At 38.3% G+C, this 23394-nt stretch overlaps 1 protein-coding gene and 1 long non-coding RNA gene across 2 annotated transcripts in view; one reads left to right on the forward strand and one right to left on the reverse strand.

The window, feature by feature from the left end:
- The window catches only part of DCHS2 (dachsous cadherin-related 2), a 242762-nt gene extending 225994 nt beyond the window's left edge, over positions 1-16768 (forward strand). Inside the window, exons 17-20 of the mRNA XM_023252753.2 lie at positions 7765-7895; positions 9908-10194; positions 11096-11228; positions 13342-16768. Coding sequence (XP_023108521.2) covers positions 7765-7895; positions 9908-10194; positions 11096-11228; positions 13342-15959 — 3169 coding nt within the window. The 3' untranslated portion in view covers positions 15960-16768. The remainder of the gene's footprint in view (positions 1-7764; positions 7896-9907; positions 10195-11095; positions 11229-13341) is intronic.
- The window catches only part of LOC111560142, an 87264-nt gene continuing 76898 nt past the window's right edge, over positions 13029-23394 (reverse strand). The window contains exon 3 of the long non-coding RNA XR_006596681.1: positions 13029-14882. This is a non-coding gene — a long non-coding RNA (uncharacterized LOC111560142). The remainder of the gene's footprint in view (positions 14883-23394) is intronic.

Consider the following 23394-nt stretch of genomic DNA (forward strand, 5'->3'; position numbering starts at 1 on the left):
CGCATGTGGTTGAGCCGCGAGAACGGATTACAGTGGGATCTGTTACAGGGCGGATTGGATTAATTAACCTCTGAAAACCTTCCCAGCTCTAAAAATTTGATTGTTTAGTTCTTTTTGTTTAATATATTTCAAAATATGACTTCAAAAGCATTTTAAAAGTTTAAGAACTTACCCTGTAATAGCCAGTAGGATTTTTTTGAGTAATATTTTAATGTAATCAATTGCTATGATACTTACTGTATAAATATATTAAAACCGGCTGTATAAGTATGTTAAAACCCATTTCTGCTACATTGTTTCTACAGTCATTTTAAGCCTAGAGCCGGTTTTGTCTCTCTGTAGATGACTGCAGGTAATTCTCAGCCTAGTGCCACCTGAGTGATTACAAATTCGGAGATTATCGAAGGTCTGCTGTGTTCTAGGAACTAAGCATTTCCGGATTGTAATGACTTTCTGCCCTAACGTTCTTCTTACTCAATGGGGCCTAATTAGCAATTAAATCTGACTCCTTTCAGCTTTTTCCTATTTGCGTCATCATTTCAATGTGCCCAACGTCTAAATTGGCCCCAGTATTTAAAAGTGCCCCTCTCCAATTCCCCATGAAGAATTTCACGCAAGGCTAGAGAAGCAGGAATTGAGAGACTTTGAACTATACACACACTGCCACTGAGAGATAAAGAGACAACCATGGCGCGCACGCGCACAGACCCACGCACCCCTGAGCCACCCTCCCCACCCCCGCCCCCCAGTCTCCACTATCACCAAGGCCAGGAAATATTTTAAATCTCCTGCCTGTTCATGTTTCTCCCCTTTGGCTTCTCTTCCTCTTTAGGGCTTTCGCTGATGTTTAAAGTGGTGGGAAATACAGGATGATTTTCCCCTAGCCTCCTACATCATTAGTGGATGCTTTGGAAATGGTGCCATTTAGCCTTTTGACTTTCCTTTTGAAGTATTGCTATTTTGTCAGATTGAAGAAAACATTCCCAATTCTAACCCTCTGTTTTACAATATAAAATGAAGGGAAAATCAGTTATGATTATACTCAATAGAAATGCATTAAATAAAAATTAAATGATTTTTAGATCTCATATTAAGCCACATATAAGAAAATTCAGTGGAGAGGTGATGACAAATTATAAAATAGCCCTTAGGTTCTATCTGACTGATATTTCTGATTTTTAAAAACTATTTACCAAGCGTGAGGCCAGGGATGTAAAGATGTGTGAAAGAGTTCTTGTTTTTAGGGAACTCAAAAATCAAGTGCCATTATAACCCATGACAGAAGGCATATTAAAAATCAAAATATTTACAGGTGTGCCTGGGTGGCCCAGTCAGTTAAATGTCTGGCTCAATTTTGGTTCAGGTCATGATTTCACAGTTTGTGAGCTCTGCACTGATGACATGAAGCCTGCTTGGGATTCTCTCACTCCCTCTGTCTTTGCCTCTCCCCTGCTCATTCTCTCTCTCTGTCTCTCTCTCTCTTAAAATAAGCTTAAAAAAATAATCACAATAGTTGCCATTTATGGAGCTGCTTTATATGTCAGATTTTCATAACAGATTAAGATTTACAGAAAGAGGAAATTGAAGTTCAGAGAGGTAAAGGTTTTTGCCAAAAAATATGCAGCATGTAAATGGTAGAATGGATGGGATTTTTGCCCATGTGAGTGGTCATTGTAGGGCTTCCTACTGTACCATGTGAATGAATCTGTAAAGTCCATACTTGTATATTTATGAAACCCAAAACAGAAAAGGAAAAAAAACACTTTAGGAAAATATGACTTAAAGGTTTAAAACTTCAATTTCTGTAGCATAAATATTCAAGGTCAAAGAGCAACACTAAACTCATACTCTCCATGGAGGGCTCATTATGACCTGGAGAGAAATGGTGCAAAGCAGTTATGTATACAAGGTAGGAAGTGGACTGCAATGTTGATTATCTTTTCCAAGATACATGACTCATAAACAGCAGCGCTGGAATGGCAACCCCATTTTGTTGATTCCCCATGAAAAAGGAATAAAAGACATTTTGGGAAAAAAAGCCAGAAATTCATGGATATGCAAAAGCGTTTGGTATGTTTGGCAGTAACAAGGGGTGCATGCACCTGAGAAGCACCTGAGTGTGGGGTAATGAAAAAGAGGCTGAGGACACAGAGGAAAAGGAGAAAGGTAGTCAAAGGTACAAAGTTTCAGTTACAAGGGAAATAGGTACTCTTAATTGTGGATGTGATATGCAACATGGCTGACATGGTTTTTCTCCATTTTTTGTGTCTGTATGAAATGATGGATGGCAACTAAGTTATTGTGATAATAATTTCACAATATATGTAAGTCACATTTTTATGTTATACAAGCTCACCATGACCTGAAAAATAAAACCAACAAAAAAAAGAGGCTGGTAGGTTGCAGTCAAGTTTTGAGGGACTTTATACTACATATAATGGAAATTTTACTTGATTCTATAGTCTATCTAAAACCAATTGAGTGCATGTTCAGATCTTTATTTTTTTTTAAGTTTATTTATTTATTTTGAGAGAGACAGGAACAGCATGCGTGGGGGAGGGGCAGAGAGAGGAAGAGAGAATCCCAGGCAAGCTCCACATTGGCAGTATAGAACCGGATGTAGGGCTCAGACCCACAAAGCCAGGAAATCATGACCTGAGTTGAAACCAAGAGTCAGATGCTTAACTGACTGAGCCACCCAGGCGCCCCTCAGATCTTTATTTTTAAAAGACATCTGGTAATGGATGCATCCCAAGATAGAGAACCAGCATCAGACAGATTATTTAGGCTAGACAATGGCTGTGAAGGATCTGTTGTTACCAAGATGAAGCAGCAGGGATGGAAGGGGGGCGCATACTTGCTAAGTGATTCAGATATGGAATCCATGGAAACAGGGTCAACAGTTGAATTTATTCAACAAGATATGAGATAGAAAGTGATTCTGAAATTTCTTCATAGGAAAGGCAGGAATTGGGATTGGGATATTTTTCAGGGCATTTTGAGTTTGAAGGACTAGTACAAGATCAAAAGTAAAGACACTCCTAAGGCAATTAAAATACCGATCTGGAGCTCCGGAAAGAGGTCTTCATCCAAGATTGAGATTTCAGCTTCATCCAGGGAATGAGAATTTGGGGGATTATCACTACTTGAGGATGAGGCAGACAAATAGCCAACAGAATAGATTCAGGGAATAAAAGGAACAGAACCTGGAAAAGATCGTTCCTAGAAACCACAGGGAGAGGTTGGATTATGTAAAGAAGAAGGATTCAAAATGTGTTTGGATTAGAATCAGCTAAAAACTATTCCTTGCTTTAAGGAGTTTAAGGAGATATTATGAATATGTATTATATTTCTTATTTCCAAAATCTATTTTTCATACGTAAAAAAAAATCTTATTATTTTGCTCTAACAGTGAATATACTCAATTGCATTTTCTCAAATGTTAAATGAGATACAAGACAACACCTTTTTGATTCCTGAAAACCTCAATATCATCTGTCTTTTGGAGGATCCAGTTTCCTGTGATGTCTGTGATACTTTTGTATGCTCATATGGAATATCCACACAAGGTGGTAGCACACTGTCGTCCTGCCATCAGATGTCAAAGCAAGCTCTACTTTGCAATTATAGTTATCTGGAAGAGGACACTATGTAGATTTATGACAAACACAATATAAAGCTCCGTTTTGAATTGGAAATAAGTGCTTCCAGATTGTTCTGTTTTGAGATCACCCATTTTATGGCTGCTAATGCCATGGTGAATCAAGCTGCTTATCAGGTGGTATGAAAGAAGATGATCTGAAGAGTAACTGCTTTTAAAATCTGCTTGTCGGCGGCACACCTGTTTTCATCCCTGACAGCCGCTCACGGCGAGCCCGCCATCTTAACCCAATCCCAAAAGCTCTTTCTTGATCTTTCTGCTTTTCCATAGCGTTTTGTTCTTGTTTCATACGTGCATTATCTTCAGGTATCTCTTCAAGGACATTAATTAGAATTGTTTTCATATTTTCTTTTGTCCTTTCAAGATCTCTGTTTCCTTTGGGTTTATTTCTTCTCCTTGTCTGTGTTGCACTCTCTTTTCATACTGAAGACTTGCTGTAAGTAACTAACCATGCATGGTTCTGAGTGAGGCAATGGCAAAGTCATTAGAATCTGTGAGTGGGCCGCCAGAGCTTACTGATCAGCACACTTCACTTTCAGATAAACTAGAGAGGAAGTTGACTACTTTGCAGAATGACATAATCTAGAAAGTTCCTTTTTCTTTGGGAGGGGCTTTCATTTCTACAAGGACAGTCCCTCAGTATTACTTACTGAGTATGAAAATCAGGCCTTCTTTTGCCTGGGAGTGAAGAACAGTGGGCAAGGGGATTTGATTCTTTATGTTCTTTATGTTGAATTTAAAATAATCTGCAAGCTATTTTTAGCTCAGTGTCTCACTGTACCCTTTATCGTGTCTTATGCCTCTCATTGGTTACTTGGGGGCGAGTCTGTTCCCCACTCCTCCTTATCTTCTTCCTAATATATTTTAATCTGTGGTTTCCTTTTACCCACCTATTGCAACCACTCCCAAATCTGCTTGCATTTTCCAGAAACTTGTTGAAACTTCTCACCACCTGTACCCACCAATATCTTCTCCCATATTCTTTTAATCTTATGGACATATACTTTAAGTCCTTCTGCTATCATTTTCATAGAATCTCAGGAGGAAGAAGAGATAACACCTGTGTAGATATAACTAGAAGGCATAGCTCTTTTCACAGGTGTTTCTGATGTTGGCTGATAAGCTTTTGCTTTTCTTAGAGTTTCAGAAGAACATGGAATTCTTGGTAGACATTTAAGATACTGTTGAGAGGGAGTTTTGAAAAATCATCTACCACCTTCAGTATTCATTATGGGAATCAGAAAGGATACCGCCTGGTCAAGGTCCCGTCTAACATTTAACATGATAAAAGAAGCTTCCTGTGGTTGATAGAATAAGAGAAATATGCTCTGAATTAGAATAGGCTGGTTCTAAATCTGTTCTGTTTCATTTATAATCTCTGCTGATGTGCTAATCAGGGCAGCAGTTCTGAAACCTGGAGCCAGTTGGACTTGCTACAACCAATAGTTTTACAAAGACTGCCAAGGAGCCATCATAGAAACCTTGAGGTCTCTCAGAAGTTATGTGTACAATCTCGGTGGATCTGCCTTCATAATTTTTCATCTGTCCTTCAAGCCACTGAGGAACTTTTTACTCATCCTTTTATTTTGAAACTGAATGGTTGTACTTTCTACCATATCAAAGATTCTCATTTAAGTTGACATAGGCATTATATAGAACCCCTGAAACTGTAACATAAAAATAAGGGTGGTTACAGCTATCGTGGAATTGACAGAGCCATAACTTTGATGTCTTGGCTGAGCTTTTAGCATGACATTGGGGAGGGGCAGGCAGCAGAGGCAGAGAACATTATGATTTGTTTATTTTTAGTAAAATCGTTCCATATGTACCTGACTTACGTCCATGCTCACAAAACAAACTTTCCACATGGAATGATTCTGAAGCTCCAGAAGTGTGAAATTCAAGTAGTTGTTTTACTGAGGTCCCAGCTCTGATAGTGTAGAAGGCAGGCCACATACTTCACAAACAGTAGTTCCAGTGATTATTTGCTATTAAATGGGATTTAAACCAAGAAAGAGTTGATGTTTAGGTTACACTGTTTTTAAATGTTAGATTGGAAAGGTAGAACATTTAACAGATAAGCTAAGGGAAAAGAAAGTAGAAATGTGTCAACTTCGAAGACTCAGTTTCTTAAAGGGTAGCATCAACCACTGGCTAAGACTAATACCACTCGAAACTAAAGATTGTCTTCTGATTGACAGCTTAGCTCATGACTCAGCTACCCTCCTGGAATTCATAGTGTTTAGAGCAGAGTGAAAAGCTAATGATTATATATTAGGGCATGATATATACACAGTAAGTAAGACAGGCATGTTGAAAATATGTAGTGGAGCTCAGATGGTAAAGCACAGGCTTTCTAGTCAACCAAGATCTGGGCTTGAATCCTGGCTCTGTCATACAATACATTCACAATCTTAGACAATCTTGAGAAACCAGCACTCAACATATATTTTTAAAAATCGAATAAGATAGCTTACTTGTCTTCAAGAAACTTACGGGAGGGACAGATAATAAATCATTAAGAACAAAGGGTGACAATCGCTGTGTCAGAGGAATGTACAGGGCGCTGTGGGATAGAGAAAGGAGCATCCAAATCAGACCAGAGGTCAGTGAAAGCTTCTCAGAGAGATGTGAACTTCAGAAGATCAAGAGGGTAGGATGAGGATAGGGATTCCAGGCAGAAGGCAAGTCATAGGAGGTCATGTGTATGTGCTTGAGGCCTGGATTACCTCGTAGACATGGAGAGCCAAGGAAACGTTGTTTATAGGGAAGTCAGCTTTTCAATTCAGGTTTTTAGATGGAGCGGTTGAGTTGCAGTGGGGGAGATCAAGAGGGGCAGATGAGACTTTCAGTAGGGATTTTGGTGAACAAACAAGTAATCCAGTTGAGAAAGGATATAGTGAAGATAGAACGTTCCAGGTAAAGATTATGAGGGAATGAGGCTACAGAGATCAACTTGTTCTGGTTTGCCCAGGACTCTCCTGGTTTTAAAAAAAACCTGAAAGTCCCATGTCTCAGGAAACCCTTCATTCCCGGGCAAAGCAGGATGTTTGATCAGCTTACCGGAGCTTCTGAAGGCAAGAGTGCAACGGTTGGGGACATTGATCCAAGTGATATTCAGGAGGTAAAATCCATAAGATTCATAATCAGTTGGGTGTTGGAAAGGTGGTAATAGAAATGGAGAAGTTGAAGACACTAATAAGGTTTCTAATTTAGTTTCTGGAGACAGTTGTACCATCATCCAAGAGTGATGGAATCACTACATGTAAATTCTTGTCAATCATGAAATTTTTCACCTGACTCTATAATTCTGGCCAATCATCCATTTTTGTAAATGTGTTAATCATGCAGTGTCCTCTCTCAATTCTATAGTTTCTATTGATTTGGAATTTGGATCTAAAAAAATATCAATACAAAACACTCACTTAGTGGCTCTGTCTTTTGTTGGTACAGTAAAGTGGAAATATGTAGTAATATCCAGGCCATTCATGATAAGGTGGAGGCAGTCTACTTATCCAAAGAACAGGTGTCGGTGTTCTTACTTTTTAGGTTGTTCTTGGTAGGAAAGGACTGAATTCTACGGTCTGTCTCCAGAAATGGTTCCTTTGTTTTAAATGCCACATGACCCCTGGTGGCTTGCCGGATTTTATTTTCTAAATGCATCAAAAATAAATAAATTTCAGGGGTGCCTAGGTGGCTCAATCAGTTAAGCATCCAACTTCGGCTCAGGTCGTGATCTCACAGTTCGTGGGTTTGAGCCCCGCATTGGGCTCTGTGCTGACAGCTCGGAGGCTGGAACCTGCTTCAGATTCTGTGTCTCCCTCTCTCTCTCTCTGCCCCTACCCCACACACACTCTGTCTCTCTTTGTCTTTCAAAAATAAACAAACATTAAAAAAAACCAAAATAAGTAAATAAATAAAATTCAGGGTACCATTCTTATGAAATAAATTTCTTAAATGATACCATTTAGAAAAAGGCAGGCGGAGAATTATAAAAGTAGCTAGTCAGCTCATTTTTAAGTTGTCAGCTGGATATTTGATATTTGTTATTTTTCTAATTCTCTGGATAACGGATTACATTCCTTGATTCTTTTCCAAACCAGCTTGATTGTGCAAGCCACAGATAAGGGGATGCCCAGCCTTTCTGGTACAAGTGTGATCAAGATACAGGTGACCGATACAAATGACAATGCCCCGGCTTTTCTCCCCTCTGGAGCAGTGGAAATTGCAGAAAGTAAGTGTGGCAGTTTGGAATCATGGTTTTAACTTGTGTAATATCATCTACCATTTTCTCAGCCAGGCATTATATCAAATAGAAGTACTAATCCTCAACGGCCATGCAACCCAGACTGCTTCTGTCTTCATTGTACAGAACAGAAAATGGATGGTCAAAAGTTCAAATATCAAATGTCAGAGAAGTTGAATGTCAAAGCTGGGATTTGCATTTAAGTCATCAGGAGGCCAATTCCCAAGGCTCAAAGTGTCATTCCACACAGCTTCTTTTTTGTGTGCCGATAGTTCTCAAAAAGGACATCTCCTCTATGGAGAAGCCTACTTAGCCGACTGTGATGATCCCCTGAGAAGGAGCGATGTCCTTAGATAATTTTGTCAGTCTTTGCGGTATATTTATGGCAAGTAGTAAGTGAAGGGGTACTCACCACACAAAGCCATTGCTTCCCTCTAGTGTAAACTAAACTTAAGCATTTACAGAAAGACTTTACCCACATTCATGGTGGAGGGAGAAACTATTAAATTTTACATGATGTGCTAATTAATCTTAATTGTTTGGGTCTCTGGGTTATATGACTCCATAGTCTGCAGTCCCAAATTTGTCCATGGTCAAGGGCTGTACTGGTAAATCCAACCCAACTCTTTTATCATTGAAATTGCAAAAAGTGCTCACCCCTCTCTTGTCACTGTCCTTTTACTCTTAATATCCAACTCACTCCTAAGATGTTTTTTAAACCTTTTAGTATGCTCACTTTCCAGACAAATTACTGCTCACAGAGGGATCTGTTTGTAGATGTGTGGAGATACCTAAAAATACTCTAAAGTGTTCTACAAATAAAAAGTTTTCCAGTTCTGCCTCTCGTCCATTTGATATATTTTCATTTGCTTTTACCGAAGGTCCTATTCTTAAGCACATGCATTAGCATCAAAATGCAGCAATGTACCCATTGTAAATACATCACGAGAACAGATGGCATAAATCAAAATGTACTGAATCGGGTAAGGGATGGTTGATGCACAACCAGAATGTTCAAGCCTGAAATATGAAAATTACAATGGGTCTCATAGACAGGAGAACTGTTCTGAGTATGTGGCCCTCTTCTTTCTACCCGCACCATACTTGTAAGCTTAAAAATGAGGTCCCTTGGAGCACATGGGTGGCTCAGTCAGTTGAGCGTCTGACTTTGGTCAGGTCATGATCTCACAGTTAGTGAGTTTACTGCTGTCAGCACAGAGCCTGCTTCAGATCCTCTGAACCTCTCTCTCTGTGCCTCCCCCACTTGTGCTTTCCCAAAAGTAAGTAAATATTTTAAAAAATGAGGTCCCTTTTGTGACAGTTTAGACTAAAGAACATATAGTGTGTTGGGCACTTAGCATGCCATCTCTTTTGTGATTTTTGTTTTGGTGAATAATATTAGAGATTTGCTTTTATCACTAGCATAATGTATACTTCGTCTTTCAACAGTCTGGATAATTTGGGGAGTCAGGTTTTAAGAGAAGGAAGCAGTGTATGTGCCACCCCAAAAGAATACATTTTACAAACTAAGTACAAGGAACTATATTTCTAACTTTAGTATACAAATATTTTCACTTAAATCTTGCTTACTTTTCAAAACTGTATGCTTTGTATTAATGTTTTGAGTAATAACCTTCTTCCCACCCATATCCCCTATGTTTATATGATTTTAATACAGAAACTATGTATACAAATAAGTGGCTGAGAATGTTTCTTGGTCCTGGAATTGTGTTGCACGCATACGACAAAAAATGCAATATAAGAATCGAATATGCTCTACCTCCTCAATTCCCTACTCAGTGGTAAATTTTCACTTTATTGGGCTCATAAATTCTTCAGAGTTTTTGTTCGGCTCATAATGAGCTTTGTATGAGAAATCATGCCAAGAAACAGCAACTCATGTTGGACTTAAAGTTAAAATGTTTGGATTGAACTATTAAAGAAAAGTATTTCAAAGGATGCATTTTAATGGAGGCTGACATTGGTCATGACTATTCCAGATTCTTTGCCTGGTGTGATTGTGACTCAGATATCCGTTCATGATGTGGATTTGAATCCAGCTTTCATCTTCAATTTCGCCAAAGAGAGTAATCCTGGAACCAAGTTTGCCATTGATCGGAACACTGGAGCGGTGATGCTAGTGAAAACATTGGATTTTGAAGAAGCTACTGAATATGAGCTGCTCATCCAAATTTCTGATACTGTGCATCACACAGAGGGAACACTCATGGTCCGTGTGTTGGATGTCAACGATAATCCACCAGTATTTTCTCAAGATTCTTACCAGGTAAAGAGCTCAAAGATATGCTGAAACCACAGCCAGACTGGAAAGAATGGGGAATAATGTAAGCCTACCATTGTTGATAAACGGATTTAGGCAGACGGTATTCATGGTGTTTAGAGCCTTACTTGACGCTGAGGGTTTTATATTCAATATCATGGAGGCTATGTAAGTACATATGGAATTAAGTAGCTCATTCCATTCAGTTTCTTATGTATGTATATTGCCATTGTTTTCATTTGTACAGATTGGAGTCCAGTTGGCCATAACAATCAGAACTGACCTAATATTTGTAAAGCTACCAGACAATAAGGCGGTTTAGATTCTCAGCAGTTAACTTGGGAAAACCCTTTCTTTCCTAGAGATAGTTTTGGAATATATTGATGAACATTTTGCAGAGATAAGTCATGAACAAAACTGTAAAGTGGAAATTTGATTTGCTGTAGAGCTCAGTGTATGTTTATAGAAGTAAGGACAATAATAGCATTCAGCTAAATACTTGGAAATGGGCGTCAGGACTTCTGAATGTAGCAAATGCACGGTTGAAGCATAAACACAGAAAGGAAACTAACCTAAGTAATGATTTTCTGTGAAGGCTTGCTAAATTATACAATGTACATAATGTAATACTATAATAGTGAATTTGCTAACTATCCTCTACCATGCAGAAATAATTTAGATGGAATTTTTGTCATAATAAAACTCAAAAGTAAATGAAAACTTTTTTTCATTTTGTTTTTCTGAATTCCAGGTCTACAAAATAATGTTCTTAATATGTCAACTCTATAAATTAATGTGTGTATTTTCCATAAGCAAAATGAATACAGTGATTTTTACTTTCTGGCCTTGTTCCTGAAAATATCTCTTCCTGGAAGCACACGGCTCATTTCTGTCTTTTTTCCTTCAGGCCACTGTTCCCGAATCGGTGCCTGTAGGGTACTCGGTGCTGACTGTGGGAGCCACAGACGTAGAAAGCAATGAGAACATTTCTTACAGGATCCTTTCTTCGTCGAAGGAATTTTCAATTGATCCAATGAATGGTGAGTTATTCATAGTGGCTTTAGTGTTCGTAGGTTCGAGTTACAGGGTGGAAGTCTGCAGTAATCTTTTCCAAATGCTCCTAAAATGCTTCCACCTCACCCCCCCCCCCCGCCCCCGGTATTATAGATGCCACCCTTCTTATTTCTCTGCACATCAAATGCTGTGGTAGCAAACCCTGGTGTTATTTCTCTTCTCCAACATCTCAATGGCTGGAAAGCAAAAGGAATTGATTACATGCTGGCAAATGTGCAGGATTTCAGAGACCCCAATGTAGTAAACACCCAGTTGATCAGTCCAACTAAGGACAGTTTGGGTAATTATCCCAGGCCTCAACAAGCAACAGAATGCAGTCGAAGGGATTCATTTAGTACTGAGGACTTCGTGTTACAAGAGTGTGGAAGCTTTTTTTCCAAGCCAAGTACAAAAAGTTCAGTAATAGCATAATACATTCAATAAGGACAAAAAATTGAAAAAGGGAAATGATTTGCGCATCTCTACTGAGAAAAATTATTGTGGTACTTTTTCTGGTTTATTTGATGCCTTCCAAGGCTCTTTGTCTTTTTATCAGAGAGCAAGTCACTTGTGGTCATGAAATGCACTGAGGCAAGTGATTTCAGATTAGAACAGTTAAGAATTGTATAGAGGAAACATAGCAATGAGTAGCAATTAAAAACTAAATTTGATATGATATTATCATTAGGAAAACAAGGTCCCTAGCAGAGCACACTCCAGAAAAGAACAGGTCCTGGGACATGTCACACTATGTGTTTCCCATCTCTACCCACCATTGCATTATTTCATAAGTGAGAGCTGATTTAAAAACTAACCTCAGGGGGTACCTGGGTGACTCAGTTGGTTAAGTGTCCAACTTCAGCTCAGGTCACGATCTCGCAGTTTCTGAGTTCGAGCCCCGCGTCGGGCTCTGTGCTGACAGCTCGGAGCCTGGAGCCTGCTTCCGATTCTGTGTCTCCCTGTCTCTCAAAATGAATAAGCACTAAAAACATTTTTTTAATAATAAAAAATTAACCTGAGGATGACAGATGGTAACTAGACTTATTGTGGGATCACTTTGCACAGGTATAGAATCCTTAGTTTTACATCTGAAAATAACATGATGTCATATGTTAACTATATCTCAATAAACAACCTCAGGATTGCCCTAAAGAAGAATTTAATCACCAAAGACCAGTATGCGGCCCATGGAGGGTTGCAACAAGTCGGTCATGTTGCCATGCAGGCTGTGGGTGAATGCTGCTGTATGGATGTAAACATGTCAGATATTTGGCTCTAAGATCTTTTGTTTTCTCTCTTTTTTGGGGGATGCACAGTGCTCAGGTGACATTAGCTGCTGTCCTGGCCACAGCCCGTCACAGTGTATAAGGTGGTCCCTCTGACCACTCCATCCTGGCAACATTCTTCCTTGACATGTGTTATCAATACTTTGCAATTATGATATTGATTAGGAGGTTTTTAAAACATTAAATGTTATCAGATCAAGTTAGTTCAGGGCGGGACCCTAATTACATATTTCTATATTAAAAACAACAAAATTTGTTAAATATGTTTCATCAATAAGAGGAAAAACCACTTACCAAATTAACAAAAAAGGTTTAGGAAAGACACCTTTATAATTAAGCAATAGTTGAAAATCTGCATTATCATATATATTACCTTCATTTGACTAGACTGAACGTCACCCAGTATTTCCAGAATAAATAGCTTTATTCTAGAATATCTCTATACATGTGTCTACGGGTAGTAGAGTGGAATATATGCTTTTCAAATAAGAATACATTTTCTTAAGAAATAGTAATGGAACAGTTTATTTTACAAAAATAAAATTAAGAGACATTTGTAGCAAAGTCATCTTCCAATAGCACATATATTTAATAGAGTGACTGCCAGGAGTATTACTTCTGGATCTCAAGTGTTACAAAAGTCTAAATACAATAATTTAAAATTTCTCTTTGGAGTTACTCTTGGTTGTAACTTAAATAACAAAACTTAGCAAATAAAAACAACACATTAGTAAATATTTGATAAATATTTGCTGACAAGTGGATCATGAAAATTTAATTTCACAGCATTGAAATGCTATGTCTTGTTTTTCAGGCACAATATTTACTATCAATCCTGTATTACCTCTGGATAAAATATCAACAATTCAGTTTCTCGTTGAAGCCAGTGATGGTGGTATTCCTGACCTAAGCGCTCTTACCTTAGTAGAAATAGAAATACAAGATACGAACAATTATGCCCCTGAGTTTGCAGTAGAATATTATAATCTTAGCTTGAGTGAAGATGCTCAAATTGGAGGCACGCTTCTCACATTTTCAACCATGGACCATGACTGGACCCGTGAAAACACATACGTTGATTATTCGATCATCAGTGGTAATTCGCAGAATAATTTCCATGTAGAAACTAGTTTCATTCATTCAGAAGATCCTTATAAGCAAGCTGGTTACCTGGTGTTGCTTCGTAGCCTGGACAGAGAAGTAGCTGCCAGTCATAACCTTGTCATTGTGGCATCTGACCATGGCTGCCCTCCATTGAGCTCTACAGCCATTGTATCAATAGAAGTACTTGATGTCAATGATAATCCACCTAAATTCAGCAGTCTGAAATATCATGCCCATGTCAAGGAAAGTACCCCTCTAGGGAGTCACATCACTGTGGTCTCTGCAAATGACCGTGATGTGGGTCCACATGCAGAAATCATCTACCACATCATCTCTGGAAATGAGAGGGGGCATTTTCACTTGGAAGAAAAAACTGGAGTTCTTTATTTGATTAAACCTCTGGATTATGAAGAAACGACAAAATTCACCTTAACTATTCAAGCTTCAGATGAAGAAAGGAAGCATTTTTCTTTTGCGGTTGTGTTTATCAATGTCCTGGATGATAATGACCATGCACCTCAGTTTATGTTCTCAAACTTAAATTGTGTTGTTCCTGAAAATGTCCCTGTTTTCTCCACTGTATGTTCCGTAAACGCTTTGGATTTTGATGCAGGTCCTTATGGAGAATTGACCTATTCTATTTTATCGCCCTGTTCCACCACTCACGGGATGCCTCGTGATCATCATCCCTTCCTCATTGACCCTTTAACAGGGGATATTCACACTAAGCAAGTCCTTGACTATGAAAATGACAGTAAATACTGCCTCACAGTTCAGGCAAAAGACAAAGGGGACTCAGCAGCCTCTTTAATGGTTTGGTTGGATATTGAAGGGATAGATGAGTTTGAACCCATTTTTACTCAAGATCAATATTTTTTCAACCTTCCAGAAAAGAATAAAATAAGACAGTTGGTTGGCAAAGTGGAAGCATCAGATGCAGATGCTGGTATTGATGGAGTTATTCTTTACTCTTTGGAAACTCCATCTCCTTTCTTTTTAGTAAATAAAACTAATGGAAATATTTATTTGACTAGGGCACTTCCCCTGATAAGAAGTCAAGTCCGTGAACAAGACACCATTGAAATGAAAATAATCGCTCATAGCCCCAAACCGGACTCCAAGTTTACATTTTGTGCTGTTTTTGTAAATGTGTCTTCTTTCTCAGAAGGACAACACTCAGCAATATCAGGTAGCAGCTTTTCCATCAGCGTCACAGTCTCCTTTTTGGTGTTTCTGATACTCATCTTCATACTAATTGTATTGATTTTAAGACATAAACAAAAAGACACAACAAACAATTATGAAGAAAAGAAAACATCATCATCCTCAGATATCAATTTGAGACTGACCACAGATGGCAGCGTGCTCAAGCCCTTCCAAAAAGCTAATGAGTGCCGTAATGAGGCGGTGCCTGTGGACTCCATGCCTGAGTGGTTGAGTTTAATAAGTATCGTGGAGAAAGACATTGTGAATCTGTACAGGCACTCAAACTCCAGCGGCCACTGTTCTGTGGAAGGAGAAAGTGCAGAAGATAAGGAAATCCAGAGGATAAATGAGCATCCTTACAGAAAGGACTCTGGCTCAGCTCTGAGTGATCGGGAATCCAGGGTCCCAGACTCTGGAATCCCGAGGGACTCAGATCAGCTCTCCTGCTTGTCTGGAGAAACCGATGTGGTGGTCACTGCTGAAACAGCAGAAACCAGCCATACATTTGAGGAAGATAAAGAAGGCTGTGGTACAACCTATGCTCAAAATAATGTGTTACCCCAGACACTAAAGAAGAGAGAGATAAAAGAGAACATCCTGGCTGATGTCAGGAGAGAGTTCGTCTTTATTTCCGATGATCAGGAAGCAAGGTGTGCAGCGCTTTCCACCCAGAGAACCTCTGATCATGATGTGAGAGGCAGCTACCACTGGGATAATCTCCTCAGTTGGGAACCCAAGTTCCAACCTCTTGCCTCAGTGTTTAATGATATTGCAAAACTAAAGGATGAACATTTACATACACCGGGCATTCCAAAAGACAAATCTTTAGTTATTCCACCACCTTTGATAACAGCAGTAGCCCAGCCTGGGATTAAAGCAGTTCCACCAAGAATGCCAGCCAGAACCCCAGGTCAAGTGTTCCAGAAATACCCACACTCCCCCCTTCCCTACCATCTCAGTTCTCTGCCGGAAGCCTCGACCCCTAGCTTTTCACCATCTCTTTTCCTGCTGGCCACACAGACCCCTGCCAGGACCCCACTGTTTTCAGATGGGGAATCATTAGGAACACATCTAAGTGGTACGTGCCGTGAACTTAAAGCAGAAGATGAAGTTCAAATATAACATGATTGTGATGCCCAACACCCACTCACCAATGGTCATGAATGGTTGAACAAGACATTCTTAGGCTAGCTTCTTAAGATTGGCTACAACGTAGTGAGGGATTTCAGAACCTCCTCATTTAAATTTCTTGAATTTCATTCAGCCTTAATGAGAAGTTACCCCCTCTTTTAACCTTTATGTTTTGCTCTCAGGACTCAAGTTTGTGTATATAACTCGTGTATATTCTGTCATTAGTTTTCTCTATGATCAGATCTCCAAAGGACACAATGAATTTGACTGACTGCCAAAATGCTTATATGAAAATATATGGAAATAAGTATAGTGCAGTATGGTCACATTACTGCTGGTTATACTGCTATATCTAAAATAAATTAGTAAAGACTGAATAAGGAATGAGTATAAAAATAATGGAAAGGAGAAACTGGGGAGGATAAACTTCGATTTTAAAATGATTTTCTGTAGATCCGATATGTTTAGAGATGTATTTCTCTACTTTCCCCATATGCTACACTTACAGAGTTTTGCCATAATTTGAATTTTAATGTGGTGTCTTTTGGAAATCTAATGAGAAGTTAAGAATGAAATTTGTCATAACTGTACCAAATAAGAAAACTATTCCTGATTAAATGAACCAGAATGCATGTTCTTGATAGAGGGCCAGGATTGATAAAAGCAATAAGTATATGGTTGACTGCCACCTAAGATATATTTCCTTAGCCTTCTTTATAAATACAATGAGTTTTTTTTAATGCTCTGTCTTATAACATGGTACAGGTATACACATTAAATTCTGAAGATTAATATTTGTAGAAATTCCTTGATTTTATTTTCTTTGAGATACAATAACTTTTGGTGTGAAATAATTTATCCATTCAGAGTCACTTTTAGAAGTTTGCATAGATAAAATTATGTTATTAGCTAATAACAAATTTCATAGAGTAATTTAGCAATATATTTTTAAATGAAGATTTTTTATATAAATATTTCTACTATAAAAGTTAAGAATGGATGTCAGAAGTCTCTCTTCCATTTGTTCATATTCATGTTTAGCTTTAACTGTCATTAGAGCAGTTTGGAAACATGGTGAAAATAATTCGGTTTTGTACAGCTACTGTTTCAGATATATAGTGGTGTTATGTGGTGCTTACATGTAATGTTCTATCCTTCTCTCTGGTGAGCCCGAGAATCCTTCAAAGATTCTTATCCCTTCCAGGAAAGCAGAGTGCATGCTGCTGCTGATGGTCCAGAAGTCATCCATGGTAGGCAACACAACCAGGCGTTGGGATAAGAGTTTAGGATCCCAATGTCAAGCCTAGAAGGCATCTGATACGGTTTTCTGTTTGTTTCTCAATTTTTTAATGTTTATTTATTTTCAAGAGAGAAAGAGAGCGAGTAGGGAGGGGCAGAGATAGAGGGAGACAGAATCCGAAGCAGGCTCCAGGCTCTGAGCTGTCAGCACAGAGCCTGATGTGGGGCTTGAACTCATGAACTACAAGATCATGACCTGAGCCTAAGGTGGATGCTTAACCAGCTGAGCCAACCAGGCGCCCCTGCTATGGTTTTCTTAATAGTTAATATGAGCTTCTGCTGTAGAAATATTTCCTTTATTTTTTTCAATAGGCCTCATCTGTAAAATTCCGTGAGCTACTTCTCTTAGCTGGAAAACATTGCAGGATGCCATGTTTGATACCTGGTTTTGTAGGTAAATAATTCTAAGACTTCCTATGCTGATTTTATTAGTTACATATCTTCTGACTCTTAGATCAGGAACAAGTGTATAAAGTCATATCATAAATTATATAAAACATGAAGGTTTTTGGACGAGCCTAGAATCCTAGGGAAAGTCATTTAGTCATGGAACAATTAAAGGATGGATGCATGTTTCTTTTTTTCATGGCATACAGGGAAGAAGATTTCATGGTTTTCCTAAAAAACATTAATCATTTCAGTGTTCCAATATTTATTCTCTCCTTGGCTTCCTTCAAAAGATTACTTTGAAAGAAAGTACACTGATTTTTTTCCTAATTATATATGGAAGAGTTGTTTTGTAACAGATTTATTTCTAGGAACCAAAAACATTTTGTTGTTTTTAATTAAACAGGTTCTTTATTTACTTCTGTTTAAAAAGAGTCATCCATCGAATTTTTCCCTGAGTTACTGGCCTATGATTTATTGCCCATTCCGGACATAATTCTGCATTTTTCTAGACATTTAATAAAAACAGAAGACATGAAGTATTTAGAGCTATTCCTTACCAATATCTAGTGGATTTTTAATTGACGACTTCATTATACCGTATCCAATGCCACACGGCCACCAAACCACTGCTGCTAGTAGAGTTAAACTGAAAATGGGAACACACTGGCTGAGTGTTTGCAATAAATCATACATCGGCCCTTTCAACTAGAGTGCTTTTTTCCTAAGTAAACAATATAATTTGTATAGTTTTCCTTCAAGTTTAATATTAACTTGCCTCATATGTTCTGTGTTACTTTGCTGATCTACACACCGGCTTTAGCACTCTGGAGGGGGTACAGAACTTGTTAGTGGAAAATCATATTAAGCCCCAAATTCATAAGCTATAAAATAAAAGACAGTTGTCTCTTGTGGAATTTTGGCTGCCTGAAATTCTGGACTTTCTTGTTGGCAGCCTTAAAAATACTGGTGTAAATCAGTACCAAATGGATATCAAAATTCCATGTCCTAGTAGTAATCATTGAATTGGCCTCCAAAACAGATTCCTGGGCAAAGAAAGGGGAAAAAAAATGCCTGTATCTTTAGGGATTTGGTCATTTGACTGTTCTCGAAGAATATTAAAACGTCCTATAAACTACTGGCTGCGTTCGTGCACGCATACCTGGTCTGTGTGTCGCTGTCCAGTTGAGACAGGGGTGTGCTTCTCACCCTCAGTTTCAGAACCCTACTTGCTGTGTTTTCCAGAATGATAGGGATGAAAATTAATTATTAATTTTAAAGGTTTTTTTCAATGTTTATTTTTGAGAGAGAGAGAGAACACGTGCAAGCAGGAGAGGGGCAGAGGAGACAGGGAGACACAGAGTCCAAAGCAGGCCCCAGGTTCCGAGCTGTCAGCAGAGAGCCTGACGTGGCGTTTGAACCCACGAACTGTGGGATCATGACCTGAGCCAAAGTTGGATGCTCAACCAATTAAGCTACCCAGGCGCCCTAAAAATTAATTATTAATTTTAAAACTATTTCCATCCAAATATATGTTTTGTTATTTTTGTTTTGCCATTTTACACATACCTTAACATTAAGTAAAAAGTAAAAAACACAATCAAAAGGGTCTAAGATGATGATATACTTCAAAGCAGTCAGGTGTATGGCATGAATATGGTTAGTGGATTTTCACATGATATTATGGGTAAACTCATTGGGTTTATCTTCACAGCATGTTTTGGTTGAGCTCCAAAGTACATAGCGCCATCTGTTTGGTCACAGCTGAAGAGAGGATGGAAGATCTTTCTGTCCAAGAGGAATACCAACATCAGTGAAGCTATAGCTTTGCTTGTGACCAAAACTAGGCATCCAACATAAGTCACTGGAGGTAGGTTACACCCATTATAGGGATGGAAGGAGAGTAGGAAGGAAGGCCAAAAGAGGAAATAGAAGACTAAATCTGGGGTGTGTCCAGGTGGGTCAGTGAGCTAGCTGACTGTCTGATTCTTGACTTTGGCTCAGGTCATGATCTCATGGTTCGTGGGACAGAGCCCTGTTGTCAGGCTCTGTGCTGAGAGTGTGGAGCCTGCTTGGGATCCTCAGTCTTCCCCTCTCTCTGCCCCTCCCCCGAGCATGGGTACATGAGTGCGTGCGCACTCTCTCTAAACAAATAAATTTTAGGGGCGCCTGGGTGGCTCGGTCGGTTAAGCGTCAGACTTCGGCTCAGGTCATGATCTCACGGTCTGTGAGTTTGAGCCCTGCGTCGGGCTCTGTGCTGACCGCTCAGAGCCTGGAGCCTGTTTCAGATTCTGTGTCTCCCTCTCTCTCTGCCCCTCCCCTGTTCACGCTCTGTCTCTCTCTGTCTCAAAAATAAATAAACATTAAAACATTTTAAAAATAAATAAATTTTAAAAGTAAATATAAAAAGGAATAGTTTTAGGGCACAGGTAGAGAAATGAAAGAAGGCAAAAGGGAAGGACTTGTAAAAACTATTTTTAAGTGTAAAGATTTTGCTGAGTCACTTGTCCATTGTAGGTTCATCTTGTTGAGGAATCTTTTCTTTCTTCCTTTCTTTTAAGGAATCTCTTTTGTCCTTCTTTCTTTCTGTTTCTTTCGAGTATCTCCCTTCATTGTCTGAAAATTTAGGTTTATCAGGCTGTGAACCTAAAGCTAGGTAACAATGACCTAGAATACATTGTACCATGAAAGGCAAATTTGTTGTGGTGTTTGTTTTTTTTTGTTTGGAGGTATATTTCTTGTGTGTGAATTATAGAATTAAAAAATTGGGAATTATTACCTTACTTCTCACTCCACGTAACTGGCATTTAGAGTGACACAATTTTAAGTGGGTGACTTTACACATTTATCAAGTAGTGGATAGTATAAAAAACAGTTGGGGCAGAATATAGGATTTTAGTACCTGATCCTTTTTTCAGGCAGCTCATCTTTTTTAAAAATGAGTGCTTGCCTGATAGTTGTGATTTATATTAAAATATCACATTTTATAGAAATTTTTAAACCACAGTATAACATACAGGCATGGTTGATAGTTCTCAAACACTGTGGATTTTATTTGAATTCTGGCAGTATAAATTATTTTGATTTCACATAGATCAAATGTGGAATTTGATTATGGCAGTCTTAAAATGATCCAGCCCAAAGTGGCTGAAGTATCAAACTATACCTTTCTCTTATAAACTCAGCACTTGGCTATTTGATGACAATTTAGCACTTCCTACTGTTTTGGTCTACATAATTTTCCTCATTTCACCCAATATATTTGCTAAACCAAAACTGTGAAGTGAGTAATAGAAAGGGAGAAAGCATACCAAATAAGTAACAGATGCAAAAGTGCATCTCTTGAATGAGAAAACATTATTTTGGTTAGAAAGCTAAATACATGGATTTCGTTGTTAGATAGTAAGCCCTCAGGGCAAAGGCCTGGTCTCCACTTGTATTATGAAATACAGATGTTTCTTAGAATGAATGAATACATATGTGAATGAGCACAGGGGGTGCTATAATGTGAGGGTGTGATACATGGGCCTCCTTGAACCCATTAGGTGTGAATTCTAACACAGTTCTGTGATTTAGCCAATCACAAGGCAGAAAGAAAGTTCAAGATCTTGTCAAAATATTATAGAATATTTAGATAAAATCAAATAAGAATTTTTTTCTGTAATCTGATTTTCTCTTTCTTTCTCCCTTCCTCATAATATTCATATATTTCTTGTGAGTTTTAGACATAATAGAAACAAGTTATTGATGATGTTCAAAAACATATTGTTTGAGGCAACAATTTTATGTGATCAAGCACATTGGTTTAATTTAATTTCAGATCCTGCAATAAACATGGCTGCCCTATGGCTAACAGAATAAGAGAGTACAGTTCTGTAGATATGCCTAGAATGTTTAAAATCAAAATTTATTATTTAAAGTAAAAACAATATGAAGAATTTATGAAGGCTGTTCTATATGTGCATATACCTAGTATGTGCAAAAAGTGATATTTTAAACAAGTATAGATTATTAATAAGTGTATAGTAGGGAGGAGGTAAATATGGAGTTATTTATCCTCATACCATAAACAAAAATTAATCATAGTTATATTAATGAGTAAAAGTTAAAATTAAATCATAAGAACTGGAAGAAAAGCAAAGAATAAAGGTGACAAAAACCTTTTTTAAATATAAAGGCAAAGGTAAGAGTATTAAATTTGAACTTATGACACTAGAAAGCACTGTAATAAGTTATAAGAAATGATAATTGAGAAATACTTCATAAATTTAATCAACAAATATTTACTACTTAGTGCCTCTTGTGGGCAAGGCATGGATCTGGGCTCTGGGAACTTAGGAGTCAACAGACTAGAAAAAGCCAGTACATTTACGGTGCTTATGTTTTCCTGAGGGAGAAAACAACAAAAATATGCTTTCACATAATGTTAAGTGTTATGATATAAAGAAAACTAAAGACGGATATAAGGAAAAGCAAAGATTGACAAGGTGGTAGGGGAATACAGCAATACTGTTTTAATTGAATGTTCCGGGGAGGTGTCTCAGATATGATGCTATTTGAGTTGAGTGAAGTGAATGAGCCATGTAAAGGAGAAAGCAGTGAAGGTACATGCATCAGCAAATACAGAAGCCCTAGTCAGAGCCACGTGGAGTGTTTGGGAAAGTATAAAGCCAGCGTGGCCTAGAACTAGGGGGAGGAAAAACAGTAGGAAGTGAGATCCTGGAGGAAACTAGAGTTTACACCCCATAGGACCTTGTAGACTGTGATGAAAAGCTTCAGAGTTCATTCCAAGGGTTACGAGAAGTCACTGGTGACATTATCTGACTTATATTTTAAAAAGAGTAACTGGCTACTTTGTGGAGGATAAACAAAGGGGTGGGGAGGGAGTTAGTGCAATAATAGTATCCCAGTTACCTGGTTATTTCAGTAATCTCAGCTGGTGATGATTATAACTCAGTGAGGTTGTTATTTGAAGGTGAACAGAGTCAAGATATATATTAAAGTACTGTTGCTAGTTCTTGATAATGAATTGAACACAAGGTTTGGAGAAATTTAGACATGAGTGTAGAGTTTAAGAAAATTTAGGGCTATAGAGAAAATTTTTGGAATCATTGGATTATAGATAGTAAAGTCATGGGATTGGGAGAGATAACTGAGGAGTAAGTGGAAATACAGAAAAGATCCCAGGACTGATTCCTGAAGCACTGACCAAGAAGTCAAAAAAAGATAGAAGATCCAGCAAATAATAAAGAAAGAAAATAAGGATATGCAGTATCCCAAAAGCAAAGTAGAGAAAGTGGTTTAGATTGTAGTTGGAGCAACATGGCAACATCAGTGTAGATTTTTAAATCTTCCCAAATCACTGTACCGAACAGAGAATATAGAACAGTAAAAGTAAAAACTCATGTACAGCATCTTCAACAAAAAGTGAAATCTTTCTGGGGCTCCTGGGTGGCTCAGTCGGTTAAGCATTCAACTTCAGCTCATGGTCATAATCTCACAGCTTGAGTTCGAACCCCACGTTGGGTTCCGTGCTGACAGCTCAGAGCCTGGAGCCTACATGGGCTTGTGTGTCCTCCTTCCTCTCTGCCCCTCCCCTGTTTGTGCTCTGTCTCTCGCTCTCAAAAATCAGTAAACATTTAAAAAAATGTTTTACAGTGAAATCTTTCTTACAAATTCTAGAATATGGGCAGGTAAGTAAAAGCACCAACTATTGGCAGTAACAGAGGGGAGAATGGAG

Source organism: Felis catus, chromosome B1 (genome assembly GCF_018350175.1).
Source record: "Felis catus isolate Fca126 chromosome B1, F.catus_Fca126_mat1.0, whole genome shotgun sequence".
NCBI lineage: Eukaryota > Metazoa > Chordata > Mammalia > Carnivora > Felidae > Felis > Felis catus.